The sequence below is a fragment of the Lepisma saccharinum genome, chromosome 4, assembly GCF_977018435.1.
Source record: "Lepisma saccharinum chromosome 4, izLepSacc3.1, whole genome shotgun sequence".
Classification (NCBI taxonomy): domain Eukaryota; kingdom Metazoa; phylum Arthropoda; class Insecta; order Zygentoma; family Lepismatidae; genus Lepisma; species Lepisma saccharinum.
In genome coordinates, this window is record NC_139232.1 from 727,487 (window position 1) to 751,968 (window position 24,482).

At 37.3% G+C, this 24,482-nt stretch overlaps 1 protein-coding gene across 2 annotated transcripts in view; it reads left to right on the forward strand.

Annotated features, from left to right (window-relative positions):
- LOC145986353 (bifunctional 3'-5' exonuclease/ATP-dependent helicase WRN-like) overlaps positions 1 to 24,482 on the forward strand; it is an 81,936-nt gene that overhangs the window by 25,652 nt on the left and 31,802 nt on the right. For both annotated transcript variants that reach the window (XM_083120229.1, XM_083120230.1), the window contains exons 9-13: positions 793 to 930; positions 7,861 to 7,996; positions 8,472 to 8,654; positions 12,273 to 12,514; positions 16,293 to 16,422. In XM_083120229.1, the coding sequence (XP_082976355.1) occupies positions 793 to 930; positions 7,861 to 7,996; positions 8,472 to 8,654; positions 12,273 to 12,514; positions 16,293 to 16,422 (829 nt within the window). The remainder of the gene's footprint in view (positions 1 to 792; positions 931 to 7,860; positions 7,997 to 8,471; positions 8,655 to 12,272; positions 12,515 to 16,292; positions 16,423 to 24,482) is intronic.

The following is a 24,482-nucleotide window of genomic DNA, read 5'->3' on the forward strand; positions in this document are numbered from 1 at the left end:
AATGGCTGCAGCAACACAAGCCTTCCATCTGTCCCTATCCTGGGCAAGATCTACCCAATCTTTTCGATTCCTACTGATTTCCTTTAGGTGCATCTCAACATTATCCCTCCATCTTCGTCTTGGCCTAGCTACAGGTCTCTTAACATCAGATTTCCTAACAAGAATCCAGTAAACTCTTCTTTCCTCTCCCATTCGAGCCACATGGCCTGCCAACCTAAGTCTTCTTGATTTAATGAAGTGGGAAACCTTACTTTTTTTACTTCATACAATTTGATGCATACTGTTACCTTGACTTTCCTCAGACTGAAGTAGCCAATGAAATGGCCTAGTATAACATATTTATGTGTCAATGTTTCAGCTTTACTTACAAGGCTTTCATCAGGCTAAAATATTTTATTTTGTGGCAAGCATTTCAAGTTTCCAGTTTGCTCTTCTTGTTCATGCAACCAATTAACTTTGAAGATCCACTGCCTTCATTAAAGTAAGTGGTGGTGTCTGGGTGGCATTGTTTTCGCTTGGCTTATGGGAGTTGTTCATATCCCCCACCAACAATTGGAACTTCTACCAGGTGAGTGCCTTCCAAAACGATCAACCCTTACACCTTGCATAAAATGAAGGTGGATCCACTTGGACATTAGTATGTTCTGAAGATAATAGGTTCTTTTATGTATCTGACAAAATAGTTCAACTGTAAATAGTATAAAATGATTTAGGTGGTTGAAATCCATGTTTTAAAACAGGAATATTAAAACTTATTATTTGAACAGTTGTGCATTCTTTATTTTATCTTAGCTCACGGTATCAAATGTTCAGTGTACCATGCAGGCAAAAACCTAAAGAATAGGAAAGAAGTCCATGAGGATTTTGTTCGAGACAGACTGCAAGTTATAGTAGCCACCATCGCATTTGGAATGGGAATAGATAAGCCAGGTAGGTCATATTCTTGAATACGTTCTCTGCCACGTCAATCATAATAACCGAAACTGTTGTAACGCCACGTTGATTATTACGACTGAATCATGTGGCTTGCACTTTGTTTTCCTAGCAAGCCATTGGTCATGAGTATAGCAATGATGCACACAAGGCATGGGGAGTCGAGTGCACATAAATGTGTTTTGGGTGTTCTATTTCTTTACAGGAGAAAAAAGCAAAATTTGCGAATTTGTGAAATAAAGTTCAATAACCACTTCGGCGCAAGAGAAAGGAATTGGTGAAACCATCCTGGCAGGCAACATGTTAACCACACATAAATTAGATGAACTTATACAATGTATCTGCATTGACCAATATTGGTGGCATCACTATTGGAAACTATAAGTTCAAATTATATTGTCAATGCATTTCCAAAACCCTGGCATCCTGTGAGAACTCAGGGGACCAAGGTGAAAGAACTTAAAATGCATGGAAAATGTAAAATTCGGGAAAATGGAAAATTCGGGATAATATTGTAGTACCGTATTTACTAGGGTGGTCCTTAAAATCCAACTTCTAAAATATTACTGGGGCACCACGCCATTCCTTTCTCCTACTTGAAAGATGAGACCCAGTAAAATTTTATTACATTTCATTACGTTTTAGAGGTCGCTACCGCGGATCAAAGTTTAGTCATAATTAGTAATTTTCACTTGGGGCGAACACATCTAACTGCTACTCTGAAAGCACAGAGCCATGTATTGCTTGGCTCTGTTGCATAACACTTTACGCATTTGCTCTTCCTGGCTCTCCTATAATAAAGCTAACGTAATGGCAGTGCGCAATCACATTATTACCCCTCCCCCAAAAACTACCGTTGCGCTCTCGAAACTTGTTTCCTTTTCCTCAGTTATAATGAATTTCTAAAATCTCAAGTAAAGATGTTTCAGTGAAACATCGTGATTTCCCAGCGACAGAAAGGGCACCCTGGTAAAATTGTAGGCTTAGCTAAAGCACTCGCAAAGAAAGAAGCTGAGGCTGAAAAGAAAAAGTATCATATGAAAAAAAATGCTGGAGAGAGAGAAGCAGAGTATTAAATCAATCACTAAGCAAAATCCAGTCCTACTGTCATCTTCAAATGAAAATGAAAGCGATTTATCGGATTCATCTTCAGTTTCAGGTCCCTCAAGCTCCAAAGAAACGAAGTAGAAAGAAACTTCTTGACACTAATTTGGCTGTTAATCTCGATGTTGCAAAATTAAGCGACCGAAAAGCAGCTGTCGTCCTGACAACTACTCTTAAATGTGTTGGATGTGATCCTTTGAAATACAGTGTTAACAAGTCTTCCATTCGTCGAGAAAGAATAAAGTTTCGACAGAAGATTGCAGAGTCTTTAAAAAATGTGTTCAAGCCAAACGTGCCACTTACTATTCACTGGAACGGAAAAATGATAGATATTTGTGGACATGAAACTGTAGATCGTCTTCCAATTCTAGTGTCAGGTAAGAGTATCGATCAGCTACTTGCGGTGCCAAAACTTGTTTCTTGGACAGGAGAAGCAACTGCTTCAACAGTTTATGAGACATTATTAGCGTGGGGACTTTGCGATCAAATAAAATGCATGAGCTTGGACACTACTTCAGCCAGTACTGGTCCAAGGAACGGATTGTGTATTTTGTTGGAGAAGAAGATGGAAAAGGACATGTTATGGTTGGCTTGTCACCACCACATTATGGAAATTATGCTAGAAGCAATAGTTCTTCAGGCACTTGGCACATCCACTGGTCCAGAAATATTAATTTTCAAAAGATTTAAGAAAACTTGGAGCACAATAGTGAAAACTGACTTTAAAACTGTTACCACTGATACTTCTGCCATAAAACATATTAGAAATATTACCACAGATATGATCTCCTTTGCCCAGAATCAGCTTGAACGGTTCCAGCCTCGAGATGACTACATGGAACTATTAAGCCTTACGATTATATTCCTTGGATGGATCCCTAAAGAAGGAATATCTTTTAGAGCACCTGCGGGACTACATCATGGGAGATGGATGGCTAATGCGATATATTCCTTGAAGATTTATTTATATAGAGACCAGTTCAAGCTTACAAGAAAAGAAGAGCAGGGAGTTCGTGATATTTGTGTATTTACAGTAAAAATTTTCCTGAGATACTGGTTTCAAGCTGCCTCTAGTTGTTGCGCACCTAGAAATGACCTGCAGCTTCTAAAATATTTAAAAGAGTACAAAAAATCAATCAAGCAATGGCCAAGGTTGCTCTAAAGAAGTTTACAGACCATCTGTGGTACTTGTCAAAAGAGTTGGTTGCACTTGCTTTTTTCGATGATGAAGTTACTCTCGCAACGAAAGAAAAGATGGTGGATGCCTTTCATGGCGAAGGACTCGATCATGGTCCAAAGTGTATAACACTAGATGTCGATCTCATAGATATTGCAGAGCGGGGAGTGGCGTTGATGGAGGAATACAATAAATTGCATACAACGGATGAAGAACAAAATCAGTACTTGTTGTTGCTGGTGAAACAGTACAGACAAAAATACCCTGATGCGCGTAAATCCACCTAGCTATTGTAATGTATGTACATCTATATATTATGATTCTCATGTACATATATTTTAAGTTGAGAGTTTTGTACGTAACAGTTCCAGTAAGTTTAAGTTTAAAATCTGATGTTTTTACTGATTTAGCTTGCAAATAAATAATCTTTAATATTGTTGTTAAGTTGCTTATAATAAAGTTACGAACAGCCGTATTAAGTCTTTGGTAATACAAAACTTCATGATGTGGTAGTGACCCCTAAAACTTCTATAAAAATTATGAAAAAAATACTGTACTACTTTCTCTTAACAAAGAACCTAACCACAGGGTGCCCCACTGAAAAAAAAAAAAAATGGTCCCGATAAGGACCACCCTAGTATTTACTCATGTATAATGCACACTATTTTCCAAAATTTTTGCTCCCAAAAACTGTGGTGCATATTATGCACTGAATAATTCGGATAGCCATATCTAATTTGGTATCTAATTCTTTCAGATGAATCTCAGCCGAAGTGGCTATAATATTTCCGTCAAATTTCCGCATGGCATTCAGGTCAGCCATCCGGGGAGTCATCCCACCACGCGTAGCATTGGTTTGAGATTTTCTTTCTTTTCTCTTTTCCGATAAAGTCGACTCGCTGCCTGAAGAACTGGAAACTATCTCTCTGTGGCGGTTTTTTTTTTTTTTTTTCCCTTGTTTGGATTCAATATCATTTTTCCACTCTTCGGCATTCTCTCTAGGCCCCTCTGTGCTTCCAAGTTTTTCTGCCACCGTCTCTTCAACTCGCAAATTCAGGTTTTCTCTCAGCTGATATGCCATACTGGTCACCTGGTTGTCCAACTCTCTGGACATTTCTTCCCTGAAGTCACTCTGCGTTTCAGTGATTTCCTTTCGGAAGTCCTCCTTGGTCTGCTCAGCTTCTTCCCTCAACAGAACAACTGTTTCATGGAGTTTAGATTCCAGCCGCTGAGAATTTGACTGACACGCTTGACGTAAGCTCATCATCTCAATTTCAAGGCTTTTGTTCAATTTCTGCTGTCCCTCAGACATTTGCAGAGTCAGTTCGATCCTCCGTCCCATCTCTGAATTGGACGCAGCGAGTTGTGAACAACTCTGGGACAGTTTTTCCTCCATCCTTGCTTCTAGCCAGCACTCAAGAGTTCTACTACTTTCTTCTAGTTTTAGTTGTAAACTATGCTCCAAGATATTCATATTTTCCTGGAGCTTATCCTCTAACCTCCTAGAGCTCTCGTGTAACTTAGCCTCCAAGCTATCAGAATGTTCCTGCATTCTAGATTCTACATTATTAGCATTTTCCGTAATCCTTTCCTGGATTCTAAGTTCGAGATTACTAGAATTTTCTGCCATTTTTTTTCTGGATTCTAGTTTCCAGGTTTCGGGAATTAGCCTCCAGCATTCGCTGCAATGACGCGAGAAAATCAGCAGTAACAGGAACAACAGGAACTGCAAGTTTTTCTTTGCATGCGAGGCATATTAATTCACCAGGAGAATTACTTTCCTTTGGTGACTTTAGCTTTGCACAATTCAAATGAAAAGTATTGTGACACTCAGTGCAAACAAACGTATCATCAAGCCTTGATGTAGTCTCACAGCAAAACACATGAACTGTGCTTTCATCAACACATGAAGCTTTGCTTCCACTTCTTAATATTTTCTTTTCCATTGTTGCGCATCAAAAGTTCTGAGTCAACTGCAAATCTAAAACACGTTACCAAAGATTAACGTAGCTAATGCACAATGTGTTCGTGGCACCACGTTCTGTGCACCAAATTATTGACACGGTCGTGCCAGGTTCAACCATAGGATATTAATAGTCATAAGAATATATTTATCTCAATACAAATTGAGAATGAGCAACATGAGACTGTATATTGGTATACACGTGATACCTCCCAGGGCACGGGAAATCATTAAGATTTGCAGTAAATAGACACAAAAACACAGAACTTACGTTTTAACATATGAATTCAGAATCTATTTATCTTCATTATGCAATTTAAAAAGAACCAAAGTTTTACATCATAACGAAACTCACAAAAATAAATCACAGTAATAGCACAATCTTTCTCTCATCACTTCCATTAATCTCGTAACTTCCAGCTACAAGATTCATATATACCAGGCGGGATGGTTTACTTCAACAGTCTGTTCATACGTCCGGGAAGGACATGTCAACATTTATTTTCTTGTTAGGCAAGGAATCATCATTATTAACTTCAGCAGTAACAAGTACGTAAACATTTTTCTTCACATGGAGTATACCAGCACAGTGTTGTTAGGTACCTAACACATTTTCACTTCCCTACTCACTGTCAGCACCATTTTTAAACATCGTACAACATGATTAAATATAGACCGTGTTAAAAATGTAAACATAAACATTGGTGAGGTCTTGACCGGTCCCCCCGGAACTTCCAGTTTAGGCCAGTCCCTGTTGTTGCCAGTGCAGATTCACCTGCATACGAAGTAAGAAATGGGCGATTGTTTTCATCAGTTGTGCGACGATAGTCAAGAAAGGTATTTGTTAAAGTTCTACTATGAAGGAGTGGACGTCTAGAATCCGTCGGATGATCAACTGCAGAACAGATTATTAAAATATGACGTGTCTTTGTGGCCGCCAGTTGTATAGCATACTACATACAAGTGTGTCATATACACACACAACGAATTCAGAACGTAAAAAAGTTTAGATATATTCAATTATTTTGTAAATGGAAAAGTGAGGGAAAGATAATTGTATAAAACTAGTGATATTATTATATTATAAAGTAAAGTAGAGTAAATTAAAATAAAGTAAAGCTTAAGTGAATCTTTGCCAACAAATCTGCAGAAGTAATGACACATAACCAAATGCTAAAGTAAATATATGTGCTTTCAACGTCGCCTTTCCGCCTGAGGGATTTAGGGAAAAACTATGATATGGCATGCTACTTTCACTTGAACGAATATACTTCAAACAACAAGGGAGTTTTCAGACTGAAGCGACAAGCGATATCGGGATTTCGTACAGAAGCATTGGATCTAAAGCAAACCATTCACCAACCATGCTTGCGCAAATAACAGGCCGGGGCAACACAATGCACGGTATTGATAAAACGGGTCAGTCCGAGCGACAAGCGACACCTCCAATTTGTCGTGTCGCTTTAATTCGGAAGGTGTTTTTTATTTTTGAATGTTGGTTTCCAAGAAACACGTATCGCTGCAGTCTGAAAGCTTCCTTTCGAATCAATTCATCACGAGAAAATGCACGTGTCGCTTGGACTGGACTGTTGTTTTGTCAGCACCATGCATCGTGTCTCCTCGGTCTGTTGTACTCGTATGCAAGGTGAATTGTTTCCTTTAGAGTAAAGGGGCTGTTGCTTGTCGCTTCGGGGTGTAATCTCCGTGCCACTTAAAAGTGAATCCTCAGTAATCAATGACATTTTTCGAACCGAAGCGATAAACAAGCTGCACGTGTCGCTCAGATTCCCAATGGCTTGTATTGTGCCGCCTGAGACTTGATTTCCCATGAGCGGTAAATGCTTATTTATAGACTAAATGGGCCTGTGTCGCTTGTCACTTCGGTACGAACTACTGCTGTCGCGTGTCGCTTCGGTTTGAAACCTCACTAAGAGGCGTGCTTTTCACCACAACACAATACACAGATAAACGATCAACATGCTTAACAAAATGCAAGTCGTACAAATACTTTCCGGGTACCAATCCTTTCTTTGTTCTGCTTGTATCAACAGGTTTCGTCTCTCTACGTCCTTCGGAAACCTACGAAGTGATACTTGACTCAATAAATTTGTTCCCGATCGAACTGTGAAACCCTATCCTACACAGTTGACACCCTATTTCCTTGTAAAAGAATCTCCACCTTGCTCTTTCATATTAACGTCCATAGCACATGAAGCGTAACCGGATGTTCGAGGGGGACCAGACGAGTGCGCATGCTCCACAGTAGCTCCGCCTTTAACACCGTCTATAGCAAAATACACCGGTTCAAATCCGGAAACTTTTTTAACGGAAGCGGCCCCGGCGCCCACCCAGCATCGAATGACAGCGTCGAAACCCTGGGGGGTAAAGGCAGTCAGGGGCGTGATGCTGATCATATCACCCCCACTCATGACCGGATCAAGAAAGTGTGGGGCGTTACCCCCACACCCCCTATATGCCTTCATGGCATGCTGCTAAGCACAGGGGAGCACTTTACCTTTACCTTTTTTTACAAGGATGCAAACATAAGCAGCACCTTAACTTTTCACAGTTGAAATTTAGATAATAAAATGTGGCTTATTTTCGGGTGGTATATTTTATCAGTACATTTTATTACAGTAAGATAATATAAATATTTTTTTAATATCTGTTTTGTGTATTTTAGATGTGAGATGCATTATCCATTATGGAGCTCCTCGCGATATTGAATCATATTATCAGGAAATAGGAAGAGCTGGTCGAGATGGTTTACCAGCTTTATGTGCCGTCTTCTACTCTTCTGCGGATTTTACAATACACAAGTAAGTGAGTACAAACATTTTAAAATTATCAAACATTCAAGACAAGAAATTGTTTTTAACCAAGTATGCTAGATATTTTATATGATTGAGATTGCCAAGATTTTATTATGTATTATTATGAAAAATGTATGGATAAACTGACATGATTTTTTTTTGCTAATTTACTGATGTAAAATTTATTGATAACTGATGTACCATTAGTCTGATATGAACAACCTGGCTGGTATATTCACTTCCTTAATCATGTACATAACTAGGTGACTCCAATGCTTTTGCGTTAGAAACTGTGTTCATACATTTACTTTAGAAAACTCTGTATGTTAATTATACCTTTACATGTTTCATAAAAAAAAAATAACAAGTTGGTATATTTTTGCACTAAAATTACAGGCTTGTCCCTAGAAAAATGTACTGATGCTATAAAAGTTTTGAATTTATCGATATGAAATTTATTTATAATATTATATTATTACAGACATTTCCTTTCATCTGTACAGTCATCACAGTTTCGAAAGCACAAGGAAGAAATGATGTACAAAATGGAAAAGTACTTACAGTCGAGGGAATGCAGGAGAAGGATCATACTCTCACACTTTGAAGGAAAACCTAGCTCAGTGTCACAGGCAAAAGGGGAAATGTGTTGTGATAACTGCAGGAGGTGTGTAACATTGTAGAATGCTATGGATCTAATTTTGAGTTGTAGTTTCTAGATGTACAATAAAAACTTATTTTGAATATCTTAGCCTAGAAGTATTTGAAATTTTCTAAAATGAATGTGCTGGGGGAAATTCTCACTTAAAGTATGAAGAAAGTTTTACAATAAAGTTAACCATATGAACTAATCAGAATAAATGTTGAAATATTTAATATAAAATACTAAATACGGAGAAACTAGTACTCACTTTTATCCGCGAAGCTGTTTTTTCTTCTTTTTCGATTAATTTCAGTGGCCACTGCCACCATCCTCGTTGGAACTTGCTGCGCTGTTGCTTGGCGTGCCCGGAAATAGCAGACGACGCACCAAGATGCACGGCGCACCTAGCAGCGCACCTAACGGCAGCCAGAGAACTACGAACAAAAGATGCACGCCAAGCAACAGCGCAGCAAGGTCCAACGAGGATGGTGGCAGTGGCCACTGAAATTAATCGAAAAAGAAGAAAAAACAGCTTCGCGGATAAAAGTGAGTACTAGTTTCTCCGTATTTATATACTACCGCGTCTCTCTTTTCCCAATCATGAATAAAATACTACATAATTTCAAATGCACTATGATACGGTGTATTGTAAGTAACATATTAATATATTATAAACTTGAATGGTTCAATCCAGTAGTTCACAAAATTCTTGTTTGCATCATCATTGACAGGAGGAATCAGTCCATTTTAAATAAGCATTGTCTTTTTCTACGACATCTGATCACATTCAGGTGCTGCACTAAGTTAACCATTTTTATTGACATTGTATCTAAAGATATCTGTTTGGTGGTCACGCGGAGATAGGTAATTTACTCTGATAAGCTTACTTTTCATTTTTCCGCGTAGATTTTGCTCGTGATAGATTTTGCCACCCGTCTGGTGGCTTCGTCAGGTATGTACTGTCTTGCTGCAGGCGGCATGGTTCCTTCTTCTTCCGCTTGTGCTCGTGGTGGTGCTAGTTGACGCAGTCCTGCCAACCTCAACACTAACCCCGGGGCCCTCAATAAAACCTGGCTTCCCGCTATCAGGAATATGCACACCCACCCAACCTGCGCATGCGAACAAGCGCCGTTCCATGAAAGCAGACGACGAGACAGAGGACAGTCGCGTACAGTGCCAAAACCCCGATGCATGGTAAAAGAAGGAAGCACTACACCCACACGAGAACGAGATAAAGTGACAGGACTGCATCAACCAAAACCAATAAGTTGCTGACCAAGGCAGTTTATTAAGATAAAAACACTTAACACGTAACGTTTCGACCCTGTAGCAGGGTCTTCCTCAGACGAAGAACTAAACTAAAATGATGAAATAAACTACACACAGAAAGATTACATACACATAGCAGGGTCACAAGCCACACAACAACAAATCAAGTTGACAGTCCTTATCTAGGAAGATTTCTACAAAGGAATTAAACATATCACCTACTGACAGTTGTTGACTAATGGGTCTACTACACTGACAGGTGATTGGCAGGTCAAGATTAGCAAGAGTCTAAGAACCACCTGCTCACCACTCCCCCACCCCTCCTGCCTTTTTGGTTATGGATGAATACCTCCTCCTCTGGTCTTCTTCTTTTCTCTTCTTTCTTCCTTCTTCATATTTTTTTTTTTTTTCATCATTTCAACTTTCTCTAACACACTCTTCCATTCCTTGTTTATCTTGAGCCCTCCATTTCAATTCATGATGTCTTCTCCTTTCTTTTCTATTTCTTTGGCCTCCTTCCATTTTCTCACTAGTTCTCTCTTCTCTTTTCCTATTCGCCTAGCCGAATCCCATTCAACTTCATGTCCTGTTTCTCTAGTGTGTTTGAATATGGCATTCCTGTCTCTCTTCAATCTCACATCATCCATGTGTTGCTTTAACCTGTCTTTAAGTCTCTTCTTCGTTTCCCCTATATATACACTTTCACATCCTCTGCACTTCACCTCGTAGATAACCCCTTCCTCTTCCTCCTCTCTCTTTTCTTCCTTCTTCTTGCTGGCTATACTTTAAATAGTGCGTCCTCCCTTCCTGTAAGTTCTTATACCCACTTTCCTCAGCACTTTGCATATCTTCTCTGTGGCATCGCCCATACTTCTTATACCAAACCATCTCTCTTTTTCTTTTTCTTCCTTCTCTTCCAGTCCTCTCTCTTTTATCTCTTTCCTTCTTCTGTTGATGTTGTGTCTGTCTTGAAGAAGGAAGAAAGAAGAGAAAAGAAGAAGACCAGAGGAGGAGGTATTCATCCATAACCAAAAAGGCAGGAGGGGTGGGGGAGTGGTGAGCAGGTGGTTCTTAGACTCTTGCTAATCTTGACCTGCCAATCACCTGTCAGTGTAGTAGACCCATTAGTAGAGGCACATATTTTTGGTAATTAAAAAAGCAAAATTTCGGTACAAAACAGAGTCGATTTCGGGTTCAAAAGCGGTAAATAAAATGAAATTTCGGTGTTATAGCGGTGAATAATCACATGAAAAGTGCTATATAAAATTACATATTTAAATTAATTTTTTATGCTTATATTTTGGATTTAAAGTATTTTCTCCATTTATTTTTAACATATTTGGTTTTAAAATTGTGAATATAATCCTAAGTGCACTTATTACACAAAATAAACTTATCCCTTCTAATAGCACATTTATGAAGTTACCAGAGTATTAAGTTTATTCCTGTGTAAAGGGGTTTATTTTTGCTTCTCAAATATTTACAGCAGAATTAATCAATTTTCCGTGAATTGCATAACTCACAGGATACTTCAGACTTCAGAAAGTGTCGCGTCGGTATATAAACGGTAAATTTCGTGTTTAAGAGTTAATTTCGCTTTTTGCAGTTCATTTCGCATTATTTCGTGACAAAACATGGTCACAAAATGCATCTCACACCTTTCAAAAACATGAAAAATTAACACTACAATGTGTTTTTTCACATTTCGTTTTTTCGTCAAAAACGAAATATGCATGCCCCTACCCATTAGTCAACAACTGTCAGTAGGTGATATGTTTAATTCCTTTGTAGAAATCTTCCTAGATAAGGACTGTCAACTTGATTTGTTGTTGTGTGGCTTGTGACCCTGCTATGTGTATGTAATCTTTCTGTGTGTAGTTTATTTCATCATTTTAGTTTAGTTCTTCGTCTGAGGAAGACCCTGCTACAGGGTCGAAACGTTACGTGTTAAGTGTTTTTATCTTAATAAACTGCCTTGGTCAGCAACTTATTGGTTTTAATATGGAAACAAGGCTTAATTATATTACAATTGCATCAACCAACGCCGCCATGAGCACAAGCGGAAGAAGAAGGAACCACGCCGCCCGCAGCAAGACATTACATGCCTGACGAAGCCACCAGATGGGTGGCAGAATCGAGCAAAATCTATGCGGAAAAATGAAAAGTAAGCTTATCAAAGTAGATTACATTTTCATTGAGCCCAGACAACTAAATGTATTGATAATTTTCAAGTAAGTACTACCTTGATGTTACTAATAATTTCTTATTGGCAAATCTGCAAAAGTATTAGTTATAAGAGGATCATTGAGTCCAGTTTGAATTAAAGGTGCCTGTAGATTTCAACCTTAATTAGTAACGTCATTTTTTTTTCAGAGCTCGTTCGTCAGGAGACAAGGAAACATTCAAAGACCAACTACCAGATGGAACATATGATTTCACACGTGATGCTGTTCTCCTTTTGGAAGCTGTAGAAATTCTTGGTGGGAGATTTGGTTTGAATGTGCCTGTTCTCTTCCTTCGTGGTTCAAAATCCAATAAGGTTCGGGATAATCTGTGGAATCATGAGCTGCATGGCAAAGGCAAAGAGAAACCAGAGCAGTGGTGGAAAGGATTAGGTAAAGCAATTGCATTGACAATATTATATTTTTATTAATTTCATTATGTGGGTGTCCACTAGTCAGAACTCTTACTTAGCTACTTTTTACTCCATGAAAGTAGTTTAAAATGTGGCATGTACAGGGTGAGCCATAAAATGTAGTGTCTTACTGTACAATGTACAGGAAAACCTCATTAATACAAAGTACTCTTTAATCCGAAGTTCTTCCTATTCCCCAGCCGAAAAGATAAGATTTTTAATGTATTTCGATATGGATAAATCAAAATACGGATAATTTTTAATATGAAGTTGTTTTCAAGACCCTACGGGAAAACTGCTTTCACTTAATTCGAAGTAGACACCTACATAAGTCAACAAGAGAAGATCGAATGTGGAGAGAGCTTGGATGTTATTTTAAATTGACCTTGACATGTTTCCTTATTCTAAGAGCTGCTGACAACTCTGGGGAAGCAGCAGCCTGAAATGCCTGCTGGACTTGCATTCTTTGTCGATGTGAATGGCAGGTTAAGCTCTTTCACCGCTGAATGCACCACCTTGGAAATATTCACAAGTGCCAGATGATAAATGTGAGATAACATCGCAGGAATGTTCCAAAATAAAGACACGTGGCAGCTGGGAGTTTTGCCCATCTGTCTAACTCTTGAGTTCAAGATTCAGCAGTATCCCGTGAGCGAGCAACTCATGGCCTGGTAGCCGACAACTTCCGGTAACCACTTTCTTTCAAAGTGTGTTGTTTGTGCCCTGTAGCACTTCCTGAAAAATGGAAACTGTTACAGATAATCAAAGCCACATAAGACAACTAAAGATCGTCAACTCGCTTAACGCGTTGTCATGTAGGTTTATGCAAAATTTTACCTCGATCTTACGCATGTCTTAACTCCCGTTTCCCACTTCATATGTTTCCCAACTGTGCCGGTGTCATAAAATATGCCAAAAAAGTATTCTGTTGGCTGAATGCCTTCTCCATCTTTTTCTGCCAGGAAGGGGTGGTCAATGCTAATTGTTTCGCCCACAATTTTCTTGCTTGTCTGTGCATCGGGCAGATTCCAGGCAAGGGTGGAAGTGGATCCCTCCTCCTTTCCTTTGGCATCTAAAGTGAAGCAACCAGTTCTGTATACGTTCTTCAAAACAAACAAAAAAGTGGGCCTCCTTGATGGTGCAGTGGTAGCATCGCCACAATACAATAATTGCACAATTCAGGTCCGTCTTTCTTGTTTGAATGCAGCTGTCTGCATAGGAAATATTTCCCGTATTATTTTATTAAAAAATGATAATCTGATGCACACGAAGGACAACTATATTTTCAAGTGCAAACTGACTACTGTATTGTGCAAGGCCTACTCTCAAGGAAGGTGAAAGACATACAGAAAAACCTTGCTGTGTATTGGATGTCTAACCTTGAAGTAAAAATTAAGAAAACGGCATTAGCACTTAATAATAAGTTATTTTCCTTTGCTTTTGTAATTTAAACCACCAAACAACAGGTTTTATCGAATTATTCAACTACACTTGTAATTTATGAAAATAATCCAAGCTTTCACTTTAAGAACAAAAATTATTTTTATGTAATTTTTTAAAAATATTAAGGTTATTCCGTAGGTCATTTTTGAGATTTTCTTAGGTCATGAACTTCCGAGCCCTATTTATAACACTGATAAAATAAGTACCAATATAAAATTGTGCTGATAACTGAATTTCTTCTCATCTGATATAGAATTGCAAATGTTCCTTCAAGAACACACAAATTGTTCATACCCTCCTTAATTAATGTATTTAATTATGCAACATGCCAATGTATTTTTTTAGCCTGCCTTAGAAGTTACATAAAACTTATAATTTTGTTTTGAAGTGTTATCTTTAGTCGAAATATGAAATTTGACCTTCATTCAGTTGTCTTGACTGGATCTACTTATGAAAATATTTGGGGTCTGATTTTGACACCATTACAAAACATATGGCATGCAATTTATGTTTATGTTCATACAAATAGTAATAAAATAGCAGAATTTTACAGTACATTACAGATTATTTTTCAATATATTGCATCTATGATTTTAAGTTCCCATATTTTACATCCTGTTCCATTATGCATTCAATCATCAAAGTCCCAATGGAAAAAAATGGAAAAAAAAATTTCCCAGATTTTATCATGGTTCCCCAAAAAATGGAAAATCAGTGATCCTCTATTTGTATTTGAAATCTAATATAATGGAGTATACTAAACATTGTAGTGTTTGTATTGAAATATATGAGAGTCTTTCTTTGCTTTATTAGCATCTAATTTGAGAAGAATTTACGTACCATTTAAAAAGTAATGCAAAGCATTTAGGTTTAAATTTACAAGATATTGTACCAGAAGCCTGTTTATTATGTTGTCCTTTTGTTTCCAGAACTACCAGTGTCTTGATTTTTTAACAGTGCAATATAACTTAGAGCAGCGGTTCCCAACCTGTGCTCCACGGCTGCTTCAGGAAAATAAATAAAAATTGAATGAAATTAAAGATTAAGAAAAAAAGAGTAGAATCAAAATGAGAAAACTGGAAATTACATTCTGAACGGAAATTTGCCAAGTTGAATTTCGCGCCTCCTCTAGCAGATGACACTTGGTCATTCTGCTGCACAAGCTACAAAATTATTGTACCACGAGAGCTAGATGGACAGACAACAAGAGTGAGCAGGGTGCTAGCCACGAGACATGCGCCAGCCTCGAGAAGAATGCCTTCTGACCTTTGAGATATTGGAAGCCACCATCAGTCCTCCCTGCTGCAACACTAAAGTAAGGTGGTTGTCTCAGGGAAAAGCATTGACACGTTTGATGGAACTGCGTGCAGAGGTAGCAGCATTTTTGATGGACCATAATGCTCTATTGGCGACTGTTTTAAATGATGAAGACTGGGTGTGCAAACTGGTGTAATTGGCAGACATTTATGAAAAATGAACAAAATTAATCTTGTCATTGTAAGGAAAAACTGCCATAATTTTTTATGCAAACGCCAGTGTGTCTTGTTTTAAGAGGAAACTTATGTATTGGAGTGCATAGAAAAGGAAGATATCGATTGCTTCCGTCTTACAAAAAGCTTCTTGAATGAAAATAACATCAAGGTTCAAGAAAAAATGCAGAAAAATATTCAGGCACATCTCGAAGCTTTGAAAGACTCGTTTGAACATTATTTTCCAACATCTGAAGAGAAGGTGCTTTATGACTTTAAATGGTACTGAATGTGTTCAGCGTGAACAAAAACACCACCCAGCTTAAACTCAGCGGAATTGAGGTCCTCATAGATTTGACATCTCACAGAGAACTAAAAATCGCATTTCAAAACCAAAGTCTACCCGAGTTTTGGCTGCATTTACAAGATGAATTCAAAATCTTGTCTGAGAGAGCAAAATCAGTATTGCTGCCTTTCATAACTACATATCTCTGTGAAGCAGGATTCTCCGCTTAGCTAAACAAAATACAGAAGCTGCTCAAAAGCTCCATTTTTTTAAAATGTAATTTTATTACATGGACATTGTGCAGTTGTTTAGATATCTCATTACTTTACATTCCCTTACTATCAACCCCCTCTTCCTCCGCTCCATAACATTACTTCTAAACACCATTAACCTGTGAGACATAGGGTACGGTAGGCCTAAGGGGCTCCACCATAGAAATTGATTAAAAAAAAGGGCTCCGCAACTGAAAAAGGTTGGGAACTACTGACTTAGAGAATGTGTTAAAATAATGTTAAGTTTTGTCTGCTTACTATCAAAGAGTATTTACCTTATTCTTCTAGGGAGGTTGTTAATACGTGAAGGATATTTGGAAGAACAAGGATGCAATTTTATGTCTCATGGTCACAGGCAAAATTTTTTCCCACTTGTTACCGTATGTGTTTCAAAGCAAGGAAGAGACTTTTTGAAGCAGTAAGTATTTTTGTGTATATTTTATATTTATATTGTAATATGATTGTAATATAGCACAGCTAGGTAGTGTGTTTTAAAATTCATAAACATTTAAACAATTGAACCATTGTAATTCAAACTTACATGTATACTCACGTTGAAATTCTGAAACATAATTTCAGTGGGGCTAACAAGAATAAACTGTAAATATCTCCCTCCCAGAGGGTGTGAATTGTAAATGTTGAAAATTATTGCAATTGATTTGTGACCAAGTAACATGCAACATATGTTAATAAATTCCAGCTTTTCACAACATAACATCATATTCATAATTGGGAAAAGAGAGACGCGGTAGTATATAAATACGGAGAAACTAGTACCCACTTCTCCGTATTTATAACGTCATAGTGATAATCTTGTTGCCTTGTTCAAGGTCTTCAAGGATTCATTCAAGGGTTTCAAACATTGTAATGAGAAAAGGAAACTTGTGATATCAATCAAGCAGCAGACAATTAATAAAAATACTGAAATGTCGAGACAATGAGCAACCTGTCTTCGGTCGCATGGCAGATACTTAGTGAGGCAACAATGACGACATGACTGGCATCTTTATGCTACTGTCAACTTTTTCTCTTACACATCTTGGTGCTGCTCTTCCCATCTTCTCATTTAGCCCTTATTCACACTTATTCACGTATGAGGGTTGACCTTAGCTTTATAGATGCATTTATATCTACATACCAGGTATCCAAAAAAGTTCATGCCGTATTTTGCAGTGAGAAATAAATAGATTGTAATTTCTGGCAAATGTGTTTTATTCAGCAAAATAAGCTCCTTCAGCTTCAATTACATGTTCCCAATGAGATACAAGCTTATAAATCCCGCGTTTGTAAAAGTTCTGGTCCCTAGAAGCAAAAAAATTGTCCTATGACCTGCGTGACATCACACGGTATCAGAACTGTTGTTCACGCAAATGGTTATCCATGGCCAAAAACAAGTGATAGTCGGATGGGGCAATGTCCAGGGAGTAAGGAGGATGAAGTAAAATTTCCCAACCAAGTGTGTTGATTACCTCCTTGGTCGCTTTCGCCGTATGAGGTCTAGCGTTGTCTTGAAGAAGAATCACTCCTTTCCTGTTGACTATAATGCAGAAGGCCTTAGAAAGTTGGCTTCGCGGGCTTACAGCAGACAACAATATGGGGGTGTGTCTGCGAGAACCAATCAGGTCCGCGAATGAGCGAGCTCGGTTGCCACAGCTAGCTCTCGCTGCACCTTCGCTGGAAGGGTGAATGACCTCTGCCTCTTGCTACCTCGGCCTGTTTGTTCGGCTGAGGAGCAGACGACACGAGAGTATCGGCAATAGTGTGCGAGCGACGGCTGCTGTTAGCCCGCGAAACGCTCTTTCTAAGGCCTTCTGCATTATAGTGCTGGCCGCTTCGGACACAGTGCAGCTGCAACCCTTTGCAACTGGGACGAGTACACCTCGGATGTGATGGTTTTGCCATGCTCTAGCAATTCAAAGTACACAACACCAGCGCTGCTCCACCAAACACAGAGCAGTACCTTCTGTTGATAAATGTTTTCTTTGGGGGTCAATGCAACAGAACCAGGGGACGACCAATGATGTTTTCTTTCGCGGTTACTGTATAACACCCATTTCTCGTCCTTTGTCAATATCTGGTCCAGGAATGGTGCTTTCTTGTGGCTTGACAGCAACGATGCGCAAATGGTGAGCCGCTGGCATTTGTATTCCTCGGACAAAACTTGAAGAACCCGCTTACTGAGCTTCCTAGTCTTCCCAAGGTTGTGCTTACGCAATCGAATGGTTTCCTCCGACACTCCAAACCCTTGTGCAAGTTCTTTGCACGTTTGCTGTGGATCACGGTCGATGGTCTCCTTCAGTATGGCTTCATTGATAGTGGCGAGGCATCCAGCTCGAGGATTGTCCTGGAGGCTCTCATCGCCTGATGCAAATCGACTGAATCACTTTCACAGTGTGTGCTCACTCACTGATGCCTCTCCAAACGCGGAGCAGATCTTTCGACCAGCATTGCTGCCCAATTTGAACTCATGCAGTAAACACGGCCGTAAAACGTCCTTTGACACTGACATATTACCTTCAGGATTGTAGTTCCTACAGACCTGCTGTCTATGCGATCGACATGCCTCCCAACTCTGCACTGACTGACGGTTGCCGGGAATGTAAACTTTGACGTCATCCAGACAGGGTTGCCAACACATGCCGTTTGACTTTCACTTTTCGTTCCAGTGGCACAAACTTTTTTGGATACCTGGTATATACCTCCTTTTACAGCTGCCAAATATAATGATCCCAAACTAGCTTTGACTTCCAAGAAATTGATGTTTTATTCTGCCTCGGCTAAAACTCAGATGGCTAGATGGCATACTCTGACCCCTCGCAGGTACAGGTGGTGACTAAGCTATGGGGACCTTCAGGGAGGTAGGTGTTGTTGATGTATGGCCTTTTACATTAAATAATAAATAACTGCATCCTCTTGGAAGTTACTTTGACCTTTCTTTTACTTCATTTTTTTTATTCAGATTGTTTATTTTCCAAACATACAAATGTATATTACATTTAGTTATAGTGTACAGACCAGAAATGTCTTTATTTAAAATACAGAATCTCCCATTTCTGAATTTTATAACTCAACTGTCTTAATGAATTCGATGAACCAGAACCTGAATTTCCTGCATGTCATAAGAGAAATTTTGAATGAATGTGCGTGAAGTTGGTGCATATATGTCCCCAGGAGAAAGCCGTACCAGGGAAGAGAACCAAGTTGCTTTTGTCCCGGAGGACCAAATAACATATAAAAAGTTGCATACATGCCCCTTCCCAGGCGTGTATATTCTAGGCTACCTAGGCTATTGCCAAAGCCCATATTAAAATACAGGAAATAATAGACTAGCAAATTTAACTGATGCTTCATTCTCACGTAACGACCATGGGGGAAAGCGCTAGTGTATGGTCGTCTTTATTTATCGCCAGGCTTCTTCGTTTGAGGTATTTCAACCAACAGGTGCGAGTATCATGGCGAGTATGTGATAAGTGAGTAAGGTGTGTGCTCCGATGAAATTCTATTTTAATACTACAACAGGCAACTGAAGACTATATATTGCTGAGACTTGTTATGTAAGTATACTAAGTTTATTGACATTTACTTAAAAGTCAATATAAGTGCATATTCAATGAGTTATGAACGTAAAACTTGATCTTTTCGTTAAACTGTCTTGATAAACAAACATTCACTTGTTATCAGTGTTGCCAATTCATCTGCATCGGAGTTCACAGACTATCACCTTCTTGTGCTTTAGTGGGTGCTCAGTTGCTGTCCATATAGACATTTACTGTGCTGTGTGTTTGTGTGTTTGTTCTAACGTAAAGAATGAGCAATTGTGGTGAGTGTAATAAACCAGTTTCTCGGAATGATGTTAACGCCAAAATAGTATGTACTGACTGTTCCAAGCTATGGCATATTAAATGTGTGAACATTAATGAAACCGATCTGGAGTTTTATAAATCTGAAAATCGACCATGGAGGTGTAAATCATGCAACTCTAAAAAAAGACGATCTATGCATTCTGAAGAACCTTTAGTAGAAGGTGTTCCCTCTTTGCAAAACATTTTTGATTCCGTGAAAGAGTTAAAGGAAGAACTTATTAATGTTAAAAAAACAACTAAGGAGACGGAAATTGAACTTGGTAAATCATTAGAACTGTTACATGTAAAAATGGATGATAATTCTAATCTAATAAAATCCCAGTCGGACAAAATCAATGCCTGCCTCGCCCACATCGAAGAACTGAAAAAGGAGAATACCGAGTTGAAACAAGAATTAAAAAACACTAAAGTTCAACTTGATGAATTGGAGCAATATAGCAGAAGGAATGCATTGGAAATTATTGGTATTCCAGGAAAATCTAACGAAAATGTTTATCAAACTGTTATGGATGTTGGTAGGGCCCTTGATTTGGAAATTAAAGAGGAAATGATAGATGTATGTCATAGGCTTAAGAATTCTAGCAATCATAATTCTCCGGGTATAATTGTAAAGTTTGTAAGAAGAGTGGATAAGGATAAAATGATTGAAAAACGCAAGGTAAAAAGAAATTTAAATACAAATCATCTGGGGTTTACGAATAATCAGCCAATATATATCAATCATAGCCTTACTCCATATAGGAAAACCATTTTCGGACAAGCTAGGAAATTACAAAGAGAAAAAAACTATGCCTATCTTTGGATTGATAGTTCTGGCTCTATTCGTTTAAGAAAGACCCCAAATGACAGGCAAGTTTTTGTAATAAAAACTGAAACAGATATACAAAATATTATGTAATCATGGTGAGTTGAGTCACGGATTATAATGAATCACATAATGAATTGAATTTATACTATCAAAATGTAAGAGGTATTAATACTAAGCTTAATGATGTATATCTAAGTATTCTAAATGAAAACTATGATGTAATTGTTTTTACAGAAACTTGGCTTTCCAATGTTATTAACAACTGTGAATTTATTGATACTCGCTATGCTGTATTTAGGCAAGATCGGTTACATAGAAGAGGTGGTGGCGCATTAATTGCAGTAAAGAGTACTTTGAGGACCAAGAACATTGAAATAACTATAGAAAATATTCAGATTGTTTGTGTTAAGATAATAACTAGTGTTTCTTCCATTATAGTGGTTACAGTTTATTTCCCACCTAATACTAAATTACAAATTTACAATATGTTTTTTGCCAGAATGGAAGAGCTATGTAATATACATTCTTGTGGTCTGATTATTGTAGGAGATTTTAATATTCCAGAAATTGTAGATTCTAATTACGATTTAGAAAATGGTTGTCCTCTTTCCTTAACATTATTTAGATTTTTAAGTTTACTGGAATTACAAAGCATAAATAATGTAAAAAATAACAACGGAAAAACGTTGGATTTGGTACTGACCAACTTGTCTAACAATGTCGTGGTTAATCATAACTCCTTCCCTCTTCTAAGCCCTGATGCTCATCATCCTCCCTTATTACTTCAAGTCAACCGCTTTTATGACAAAACTATTCATAATGTTAAGTCACGTTCTATTTATACATATGATTACCGTAATGCCGATTTTTTCAATATATATAGAAATCTTAATCAAACTGATTGGAATCCTTTAACATTATTTAAGAATCCCAACGTAGCATTGGACTACTTTTATGAAATTTTAGATAAAATTATTCGTAATAATGTACCCATAAGGAAGCGTAATAAGAGAAAATCTTACCCGCCTTGGTTTACACTGGATATTATAAGATTACTTAAATATAAAGAATATTATAGACATAGACGTAAATTGTCAGAATATAACCAGAAGAAATTTGTTGAATTACGCAGAAAATCAAAATCTATGATAACTAAAGCTTACAAGATTTACATAAAGAATTCTGAAGAATCCATAAAAAATAATCCTAGGTCTTTTTGGAGTTATATTAAGGGTAAAAAGAAATCAACTAATAATCAGTGTAGTTTAACCTATAATGGAGTATTACTTGACAATAACAAAGATATAGCTAATGGTTTTGCGCAATTCTTTAAGAGCGTTTTTAATGATTCTATTCCAACTTACTCAATTCCTAGTGAAGTACCTATGATAGTAAATCAACCATTAGTATTAGATAGTATTACAGAATCTGAATGTGAAACTTCTATTAGAAAACTGAAATCGAAGAAAGCTAGTGGTCCAGATAGTATACCAGTTTACATATTTAAAGGATGTACTGATTGCTTATTGTTTCCTCTATGCACCATATTTAATTTGATTATAACCACCCAAATTTTCCCCGATAGGTGGAAAATAAGTAAAGTAACTCCTATACCAAAATCTGGTAACGCCAATGAAATCATCAATTATAGGCCTATATCTTTAATTTCAACACCAGCAAAAATTTTTGAACACATTTTATATAATAGAATTTGTTATCATGTTAAACCGTATATAACTCACCATCAGCATGGTTTTATATCCAAAAGATCAACCTTAACTAATCTTATCTCATTTACCCAATTTTTGGCAGACTCATTTAATAATGGTTACTCTGTTGATACTATTTATACAGATTTTGCTAAAGCTTTTGATAAGTTAGATCATGATATATTAATATATAAGTTAGCAAATTTCGGTTTTTCGTTTCCACTGTTAAAATTAATAGCATCGTATTTAAAAAATAGGAAATTTTATGTCACCTACAATTTTGAATCATCCCCTTTATATTATGTTACATCTGGTGTTCCGCAAGGCTCAAACTTGGGTCCCTTACTTTTTATAATATTTATTAATGATTTATCCTCTGTTATAAAAAATTCTAATTATCTGCTTTATGCTGATGACCTAAAAATATTTAAATCCATTACAAATATAAGTGATTTAGCGCAATTACAGAAAGATATAAACAACTGCTTTCAGTGGAGTGTCACCAATAAGTTAGATTTTAATATAAGTAAATGCAGAACTATTACGTTTAGCAGACATAACTTATCTTATACTCATAACTATACTATGAATGGAATAGTTTTAAATAGAGTTAAACTTATAAAGGATTTGGGACTTTTACTCGACTCAAGGCTTACTTACAGAGAGCACGTACAAACATTAGTATCGGATGCATTTAGAATTTTAGGCTTTATATTTAGAACTACCAGAGAAATTAATAATATTCAAGCTATTGCTTCAATATACAATTCGATATTAAGAAGTAAGTTAGAGTATGTTAGTGTCATCTGGGATCCTTATTTTCAATGCTACCGTGATTTAATTGAAAATGTTCAGAATAAGTTCGTAAGATATTTATATTACAAAAAATTTAAAAGATCTTCATATTTAGAAAGAATATCCTATAATACTATTTTATCTGAATTTGGGTTCTCTTCATTACAATCAAGAAGAGAACTAGCCAAACATATTTTACTTTATAAATTTATAAATAACTTAATTGATGCTCAAGATTGTCTTCAGTTGATAGGATTCACAATTAAACCTAGAACGCTTCGTTCTTATTTGCCATTTTCTTTCGTTAATTCTAAAAATATTGTACATCAGAATTCAGTAATGGTTCAAATATGTAAAGCTCATAATGTACTAATACAAAATAATGTTAATATTGATTTTGCTATGTCCTACAAGAAATATTTATCTGTCATTAAACAATTTTATTCTTAATTAGTATTTTGTTTAAAAAATTGTAATTCTATATTTCAAGTTATTTTATCAATGCTAAATATAATTTTATAATACAATATAATATAACACAAACTGAAAATAGGCATTAATATCATTTAATTATTTGTGTATATGCAATTGGTTTATGTGTTTGTATATGTTAATATTTATGTTTATGTATATGTTAATATATGTTTATGTATATGGATATTATGTACCATAGTTTATTTACTTGTAAGCCCCCGTTGTAAGTGGAGCAATAGCTCTGTTATGGGGAGTATGTATAAATAAATAAATAAATAAATAAACAGGCGGTGCTTTCAACCCATGACGTATTTGTGCTGGTCGTTCCTGGTGCTGGCTTCCAACCCCAAGCCCTGGAGAGTAAAGGCTTCGCTGCATCCTGCCGATACTCACTGTTGCCAACAATGGTAATACGAAATTTGATAAATCGCTGGGAAAAAATTATAGGCGGGGGTGCCAATGCAAATTATTCAAGCTAGGGGGATGCCTCATGAAAATTACATCACCTCCCCCCCCCTCCATCCCTTCGAGCATTGCCAGTCTCTCTTCCAGTTCCATGAATTTCGTCACATACAAGCATTATAAATCCACCAAATTTAGTGATTTACCCCTGAAGTTGGCACTCTGCTTCTCCTTGAAATTCGACTGTGGTCGCAGCTATATACATTCTGATGGCGTCAGCCATATTGCCTTCCTGTTTACTTCTGTTTCAAGCCAAACCCCCCCGCTGTCAAAATGTCAAAACCTTCGCCCTCGCGGTGGGGGTTTCGGCCCGAGTCATCCCACAGAAATACGTTTGGCAACATAAACAATCCATGTTGTCATATCA